A 9313-nucleotide genomic window follows, 5' to 3' on the forward strand; every position below is an offset into this window, starting at 1 on the left:
AGACAAAGAGGGATACTACTTCGACTGGGACAACATATCCATCTGAGGACAGGCTAAATAAAGACACACACCTGGAATTCAAACCAGAACTCCATCAATAAAACATCAGTTTGGACTCCATTTACCAACCTCTGAGAAAAAGAACTGGAAATGATATCACCCACCTTAACAGACCAAGACACAAACAGAAAGCGGGACAGAATACCAGCGCTTCACTTGAGGCTCACTGAAGATGTTAACTAGCATAGTGATGCAATGTCTGAAAACAAATCTTCCAGCTCAGCGAGCAAACTTTCAACCGGGATGGTGAATGGCTGTGCAAGCAAAAATAAGTTTAAAAAAAGATTTAAAATAAATTTAAAAAGTAGGACCTCAAAGGTAGTAGTGTATGTGCTAGTAAATGCAGAAATAACATTTCAGATGAATCAGGGATTGAAGACATGGTGCATGGAGAGGAATTCAGATTCATGGGACATTGGGACCCAGATCCGGAAAGACGGGACCAGTACAAGCCGTAAACAAAATACAAAGAACTGAGGATGCTGGCAATCTGAAAGAAAAACAGAAATTGTAAGAAAACTGCAGAAGGGTCACTTGTCACAAAATGTTGACTCTGCTTTTTCTCCATAGATACTGCCAAACCTGATGAATTTCTCCAGCAATTTGTTTTTGTTCCAGTACAAACAGGATGGGTTGCTCTGGGACAAATGCCCTCTGGGACTGTTTGCTAGTCCTACTGGGGGATGAGATAGGAACTGAGTAGGAATACGTAGAACTGCGGACAAGATAGAAACAAAAGAGAAAAGCAAGAAGCAAAAGTGTAAGGGACACAAAATAGGTGGGTAACAATTGAGATCATAGTTCAAAACAAAGCTAAGATGATTAACAAGGTTAAAAAGACAAGCCTGAAAAGCATTGTGTTTCAATGTGAGAAACTTTCACAAAAAGTAGATGAATCAACAGTGCAGATAGATATATATGGTTTTGACAAGGTTGCAATTATACAGATATAGCTGAAGGGTGTCCAAGGATGGGAACTGAACATCCAAAGATATTCAATATTTAGGATGGGCAGAAAATAGGGAAAGTAGGTGGTATAGAATTGTTAATCAAGGATGAGTTTGCTCAGAAAATCATGATGTAGAATTTGTATGGGTGAACAGAAGAAACTTCAAGGGCAGAAATGTTGGTGATTATTGTCAATAGGCCACAAATAGATTTAAGGGAAGGCATTAAAAAGGAGATTAGAGATCCATGAAATAAAGGTACAATTGTAATCATGGATATTTTATTCTGCACATAGACTGAACAAACCAAATTAACATAGTACTGCGGAGAAGCATTTCCTTTGTACACATGATGGTGTTTTGTACAATATGTTAAGGAAAGAAGAAGTAAGCAGGCCACCCTCGACCAGGTATTGTGCAATAAAGTATTATTTAATAATCTTATTGTGTGGAATCCACTGGGCAAGAGCAACCAGAAGATATTAGAATTATGCACTAAGGTAGAGAATGAAGAAGTTATAATTAAAATTAGAGTCCTGAATCTAAAAAAAGGGAACTACAAAGATATGAGACATGTGTAGCCATTGAGCTGTTGTGGAACCTTACTAAGGGTTGGCGATGGTTAATATTTAAGGAATGCATGCAATTATTCATTCTTATCTGCTGCAAAATTAAAACAGGAAAGGACACAACCATGGCTTACAAAAGAAATGAGGGGCACTTTGAGATCCAAAGAGAAGACACATAAAAATGCCAGCTTAAGAACTAATTCAGAATTCAGCAAAGCCGGACAAAAAGATTGATCATGGGGAAGGAATAGAGTATGAGAGCACAATTGTGCAAAGATAAAAGCGGTAAAAACTTCAGTAAATATGTGAAGAAAGATAGCTTAGTGAAGACAAATGCAGAAATGGAGAAATTATAATGGAGAATAAAGGAATGTCAGAAGAATTGAACACATACCTTGGGTTCTGTCTTCACAAAAGAGAACACAAATAATTTCCCAGAAATGTTGAGAAATAAAGGGTCTAATGAGAAGTTAGCTGCAGAAATTAATGAGATTAAACGCTGACAATTTCCTGTCTTCATTTTCTAAATTTCATTGTACTCTGAAACAGTTTCTACAATTGGCAGCATATGTAACCCCTACTTTTAAAAAAGAGGGAGAGAGAAAACAAAGAACTGTCAACCAAGTAGCCTAAAATCAGAAATGGGGAAAATTCTACAATCTATTACAAATGTGATAATGGAACACTTGGAAAGTGTCAGTGGAATGTGACAAAGTCAGTAAAGGTTTATGAAAGGAAATCATGCTTAGCTATCTTTTGAGGATGTAACTGATTGAATAGATAAGGACGAACCTTATATTTAGATTTCAAGACAGCTTTAGATATGATCTCACATAAGAGGTTAGTGGGCAAAATGAAAGCACATGGAAGTGGAGTTTAAAAAAAACTGGCACAGAGTAAGAATTGGTTGACATACTAGAAACAGAATGAGAATAAACATCAGTTCTGAGGAATGGTCACTGGACCAGAAACATAACTCTGATTTCTTTCCACAGTTGCTGCCAGATCTGGAGTTTTCCAGCAATTTCTGTTTTTGTGCGTGAAAATAAATGGATTGTCTTCCAAGTAAGTGGTGACTAGTGCTTTACCTCAGGGATCAGTACTTGGACCCGACTTTATAAATAAATGATGTCGGAACCAAATGTAATATTTTAATGTTTGCTGACAATAAAAAAAACTAGGTATGATTGAGAATTGTGAGGAGGATGTAAAATATTGCTGAAATGGTGATATATTGGGACACGTGGCTGTACACAGAGGAACCTTGATTATCTGAAGGACTTGGATTAATCGAATGACAGATAACATAGTTGGCCAAACATCGGGACCTTGCTACCTTGTTCGGATAATCCAAAATTCGATTAATTGAAAGCCGGATAATCGAGGTTCCTCTGTAAAGGAATCTGTTTGTCCTTGTACCCAGTCAATTAAACAGTTAGGTGGGAAAATGATGTGTTATCCTTCATTGCAGGAGAATGCAAGTTCAGACATGGGGATGTCTCATTGCAGTTATACAGGGCCTTGTTAGATTGCATTTGGAGTTCTGTGCAATTTTGGTCTCCCTTCATAAGAAAGGATGCATTTGCCGTGGAGAGAGTGCAAAGATTCACTAAGCTGATATCAGGAATGGCAGGACTGTCTACTGACTGAGCCTGCACTCACTAGAGTTTAGAAGACTGGGGCGGGGGGGGGAATCTGATGGAAATGTATACAATTCTGATAGGGCTTGATAGACTAGATGCAGGAAGGATGCTTTAATTGACTGTAGAATCTAGAACGAGGGGCTAGTCTTAGGATATGGGGAGAGGCCAATTAGGACTGCAATGAAAAAAACATTCCTTCACTCAGAGTGATTAAACTATGGAATTCATTATTACAGGAAGCTGTGGAGGCCTGATCACAATATATTCAAGAAAAAAATGATAATTTTTTGGTATTAAAGGCATGCAGGAGTATGCAGAAACAGCAGGAATATGACACTGAGATACAAAATCAGCCATGATCATATTAATGGCAGAGCAGGCTCTGAGGGCAGAGTGGCCTACTTCTGCTCTTAGTTTCTACATTAAGATGGTTGTGGTTTTTGGACATAAATCATTCCAGACTCAGGACATCTTTGCATCCTAGACTTAACCACCTTCAAGTGCTTCCTCATTGAACTCCCCTTCATCATGAGGTCAGAAGTGGGTTACTCACTGAAGATTGCATAATTTGTGATTCTTCAAATACTGTAGCGATTTGTACCTAAATGCAACAAAATCTGGACACTGTTCACAATTGGGTTTCTAAATAGCAAATAGTATCAAGCAATTTCCAACTTCAACATGGGACTATCCAATCAAGACTCCTTGACATTCAATGGCATTACTATTGCTGAATCCTCACTATTAATCTTCTGAGGTTACCACTTATCAGAAACTGAACTGGAACAATCATACAAGGTCATTGACTACAAGAGCAATTCAAAATTCAGAATTCTGCAGTGAGGATTTCACCTCCCATCTCCCCGTGCCTACCTGCACCATTATGGCACAAGTCAGGAGTGTGGTGGAATACTTCCCACTTCCATGGGTGGGTGCAACTCCAAAAACACTCAAAAAGTTTGATATCATTAAGGATGAGGCAATCCACATGATTGGTATCCTATCCACAATCATTCACTCCCTCCACTATTGATCAAGTGTTAACTGTGTATATCATCTAAAAAGATGCACTGCAACATTTCATCAAGGCTCCTTAGAGAACATCTTTCAAACTTGCAGCTTCTACTACCTGGAAGGATAATTACAGTAGATGCACGGGAACACTACCATGTGCAAATTCTCCTCCATCATCTTGCTCATCATCCAGACTTGGAACCATATCTATATTCCTTCATTTCCAATGGGTTAAAATTCTGGAACTCCTTATTTAACAGCACTGCACATTCCCCTCCATTCGATGCACTGCAGCGGTTCAAGGAGTGTGAATAGCCAAATCAAACCAAGAACAAAGTATTTTTTACTTGCATACAGACTCCATCTAGTGGCAATTGCACCCATTTCCACCTTAGCATAGATTTGGTTACATATAATGGATTAAACTTAGTTAGGATAAAGATTGCAGCAGTAAACTATTTATCAAGGCTAACAACTCATTCTCAAAGTAATACCTCATGCTCAGATCCTCTAACTTATAGTTATCCTTAACTCTACATGCTAATTTTTCAATTTATTCTTGGCACACAAATACAGACCAAGGTCTTGGAAACATCGATGCTGTACATAAAGATTTCTGTGACTTTTTTTTTGAATGAGAGACAGGCTCTGTGCATCTTATTTATTCTATTCCTTTTTATGGACAATTCCACTACTACTATTAATCTTTAAAGTTAGCAAATGAAACTGGACCCAGTTCTGGACAAGGAGGGGGGCCAGCCTCAACGTGAAGATCACAGAGAAGCTGGAACTATTACACAAAACACTCCCATGTTGGCATCAATGCCAGTCATGGGTTCAGATGAATATGGGAAAAGAATGCTGACCAACACCAGCCTCTGCTACTCTAATCATATCTGATGTTCTCTGATGATCTCCATTTGTCTCTTCTGGTCTCTGATAATCTTTGATCGTCTCTGTTAGCCTCTGTGCTCTCTGACTGAACCTGCTCATTTCTGTTAGACTGATTACTCTGTCTCTTCCTCCAGAAACCAATTCCAATGAAGATCCCAAGAGGAGTGAGTGAAATGGCTGCTGCTCCGATCGTCATTCCCAATTTCATTTCTCCAAGTGACATTCGTTTCCAGGGTACTTCGAGCTCCTGCATGAAACTGGTATGCTAAATGTGACAGAAGTATCTCTCCCAATCATCTGTTCTTAGTTTGACTGTCTCCATCACCTGATAAGTCTCAACGCAGTTGGGGAGCATGTCATTGCATTCAACGCTGAGGACCACCACTCATTCCTCAGCCACTTCACATCGATAGCTCCAGGATAAAAGCCCATCACAAGGCAGTAGAATCTCAGCACTCACTCACTGTCAGTCCTGTTCCCAATGAACATCTTAGGGCTGACTGCTCCCTGCAGTGACATTCACCAACATTCAATATTCCAGCTGTATCTTCCAATCCCAATTTAAGCATCAACATGGCAGTATCTATCCCTGGAGAACATCAGCAGACACAGGAAGAGATAGGAGGGAAGACAAGTCTCCTCTTTACAACAGTAGCTGCTGTATTTAGGTACTTTTACAAGGTTGAGAACTTCCAGCAAGTGAGTGCTAAGTCAGTGGATAAGGTGTTTGGTGGGTCAGTGGATGGTACGAGGTGTTGGCTTAGCTGGTGGGTTGGCACAATTCAAAGAGTTACATTCAATTACAAGCATATGGCAGGTATTGTCTGTGCAGTAATTCTGAAGTAATTCTGCCTTTTTGGTCCACAATCAAAGACACAGGTGGAGGGTCCAGAAAGTGAAAGTCAGCAAATCAGAAGTTTAAAGTTCCTGGGCAATTATGGTGCACCTGTGCAGCAAAGGCCTATGCAAATGCATCTCTCAAATAACAGCACATCTTTAAAGAGCCAGAGACAGGAGGATTTGGGTCCATATCAGTTTTAATTTAAAGGGGAGAAGGTGACATTGCAGCAATGTCAAAGGGTTGTAAAACTAAAGGCCTAGGCTAATGTTTAGGGGATAGATGTTCAAACCCTACCACAGCAGTGGTCAATTCAAGCATTATATAACTTCTGGTGGGTAGGAGGATGAGCTCTGACAAGTAGCAGGTTTGGGAGATTTCAGCCAAGTCCTGGTCACAAAGCTGGGGGGAAAACAGTGCTGGACATGTGGATGGGGCAACACTCGGCATGTGGGCAGGGCCAGCAATAAGTGAGTGAGCAATCAGAGGGCGCAGGAGAAGAGTGAGCAGTGCCAGGGGTGCAGTGATAGAGTATGAATGGTATTAGAACACGAGCAATCTCTAAGTCAAGGATATGGATAAGAGTGAGTACTGTCCCAAAAAATGTGAGGAGTGTTGAGGTGGGGGTTGCTTTAACTGGAAGTGGGGAGAAACCAGCATTGCTGGAGAGGAAGTTGCGCAGTGTGGGCAGTTCAAACGGTGCAGAAAACCCAAAAAAGTCAGTTAAAATCATTGAAAGTCTATAATCTTTAAACAGTCCTCAAAAGTGTTTCCTCAGTTTATGGCAACAATTGCAACAGTTGCACCCCAATAGAAGACCACGGAACTTACCTCATCACTAGAATATGGTAGCCCTAAGGCTATGGCATAAAAGAGTGTGGTTTTAAATAGGGTCAGCGACATTTGCTCTTGTTCATACACACAGTGGGTATATATGAGCATGTGCCATTGAAGGCAGTAGGATAAGTCGAGATAAAGCACACAATATCCCGAGCTTTATTGCTGGACATAGTGTACAAAAGCAAGCAGGTTATGTTATGAAGCTTAAATAAATTTCTTGCTCTGCCTCACTTGCAGTATTGCGTCTAGCTATGGGTGCCACGCTTTAGAAAGGCCATGAATACATTGGAAAGAGTACGGAAAAGGTTTATAAGAATAATTTCAGACACGAAGACAGATTGAAGGAGTTTCCCTTGAAGAGAAAACAGAGGAGACTTGATATGACAGCTTGATGGCTCAGTGATTAGCACTGTTGCCTCACAGTATCAGGGGCTTGGGTACAATTCTACCCTTGGGCAAATATATGGAGTTGCACATCCTCCCTATGTTTGCATGGGTTTCCTCTGGGTGCTCTGGTTTCTTCCCTCAGTCCAAAGATGTGCAGTTGAGGTGGATTGGCCATGCTAAATTGTCTGTAGTATCTTGGGATATGCAGGCTAGAAGATTAGCCAGGGGAAATTCAGTGAGCAGTGACAGGTTAGGGAGTGGGTCAGGATGGGATGCACTTGGACATTTGGTCTCAAATGGGCCAAATGGTCTGCTTCTATACTATAGGAGTTCTATTCCTTAAGTCTTCAAAATCATCAAGTGTATGAGCAGAGCAAGCAGTGAGAAAATGTTCCCACCTACAAAAGGATCATAAATGAGGGGGCACAGATTTAAACTCATTCAAAAAAGCAAAAGTGATGAGGAAAAACCCTTTCAAGCAACAATTGGCACAGACTGCTGTGCACTATCTCAACTGATACATCCAATCAAGAACTATACAGCAATTGAAAAGGAACAACATGCAGGGATACAGGGCAGGGGAATGGTACTTGGGTGCGATGCTCCCTGAGAGAGCCGACGCAGTAGTCAACAACAAGCCTACAAGTAACACCTAAACACGTATTTCTCTAGGAGGCTTCTGACGACAGTTTGCTACTATCGACATCTTGTTTCCCTCGATGTTGGTTACACTGTACACTGTGGGGCCAAAATTCTGGGTGATGACTTCTGGACGTTATCTGTCCCACCAACCACCACCCCGTCCTTTTCCAAACACTGGTCGCCAATCATGCCCTCTCAACTCAGTGGGAGCGGCATGGGGCATCGTTAGGGATAGAGTTATCCCATTCAGCCCCTGGAGTCTGCTCTCACCATTCAGTTACATGGCAGTTGATCTGGATGCCCAGAGCATCTATCCGGCCTGGCTCCGGTCCCTCCAACACCTGCAGTGACTGACTGACTGACATGTCCACAGCCCAGGCGAAAGTGAGGGCTGCAGATGCTGGAGATCAGAGCGGTGCTGGAAGAGCGCAGCAGGCCAGGCAGCATCCTGCTCCTCGGGACGCTGTGCCTTTCCAGCACCGCTCTGATCAAGACTGCCACGGCCCCGCTAACTCCGGTGTGAGCCGTCCCACGGGGACTCGAGTGGGGCTGGAGGCGCAGAGCAGGTGACCCAGGGCGGCTCACCCAGAGGCAGGTTTCCGGGAGCGGCTCTCGATGCTGCAGCTGTGGGTCTGTTCCCCCCCCCGGAGCTGGGCCGGGGCCGGGGCCGGGGCCGGGGCCGGGGAGAGGGTGTGTGTGTGTGTGGCGGTGGGTTCCAGGCCGGAGCCACCGGGAGCAGCGAGCTCGAGGACTCCAGGCCGCGGAATCAAAAATAAAAGCCCCGCTCCTTGCAGCGCCTGACCTTGGTGTCGACGTCGGCCAGGCAGTCGCGGCGGAACTGGTCGAAGAGGCCCTGGCTCTTCAGGTGGTTGACAATCATGGAAACGAGCTTCGGGTCTCCCGGCGCCAGAGCCGCCATCCCGAGCGACGTCACTCAGCAACCGCGGCCGCGCGCTCCGCCACCCCGCCGCCAGCCCCACCCCCTGCCAATCCCGCGGGGCACGATGGGACACGGAAGGCGTCACGTCCGGAGCCTCAGCGGGGGCACGGCGCATGCCCAGAGGCTGGTGGAGCGCGAGTGTGTCCCCCGCGAGTAAACACTGAGAGGAACAACAGGAGAGCGATGGAGAGGCGAGGGGATGGGGAGAGAGCGCCCGGTTAATAGAGTGACGCCAAGGAGAGTCCCGAGAAAGTCCCCCCCCCACGCCCTCTCCCTCCCTCGCCCCCCCAACACCCACCTCCCACCTCCTCTCTCCCCCTCCCCCCCTCCTCTCTCCCCCTCCCCCCCTCCTCTCTCCCCCTCCCCCCCTCCTCTCTCCCCCTCCCCCCCTCCTCTCTCCCCCTCCCCCCCTCCTCTCTCCCCCTCCCCCCTCCTCTCTCCCCCTCCCCCCCCTCCTCTCTCCCCCTCCCCCCCCTCTCCCCTCCCCTCCCCCCTCCCCTCCCCTCCCCCCTCCCCTCCCCTCCCCCCTCCCCTCCCCT

The 9313-nt window shown here is 44.5% G+C and overlaps 1 protein-coding gene across 4 annotated transcripts in view; it reads right to left on the bottom strand.

Annotated features, from left to right (window-relative positions):
• The window catches only part of bod1l1 (biorientation of chromosomes in cell division 1-like 1), a 66561-nt gene extending 57763 nt beyond the window's left edge, over nucleotides 1–8798 (bottom strand). For all 4 annotated transcript variants that reach the window (XR_011954512.1, XM_072555873.1, XM_072555824.1 and 1 more), the window contains exon 1: nucleotides 8637–8798. Coding sequence is in view for 3 of the 4 variants with exons in the window: in XM_072555873.1 (XP_072411974.1) it covers nucleotides 8637–8753 (117 nt within the window). In the remaining variant the exon portion in view is untranslated. The remainder of the gene's footprint in view (nucleotides 1–8636) is intronic.
• Nucleotides 8799–9313: the final 515 nt, after the last annotated feature.

This window comes from Chiloscyllium punctatum, chromosome 1 (genome assembly GCF_047496795.1).
Source record: "Chiloscyllium punctatum isolate Juve2018m chromosome 1, sChiPun1.3, whole genome shotgun sequence".
NCBI classification, from domain to species: domain Eukaryota; kingdom Metazoa; phylum Chordata; class Chondrichthyes; order Orectolobiformes; family Hemiscylliidae; genus Chiloscyllium; species Chiloscyllium punctatum.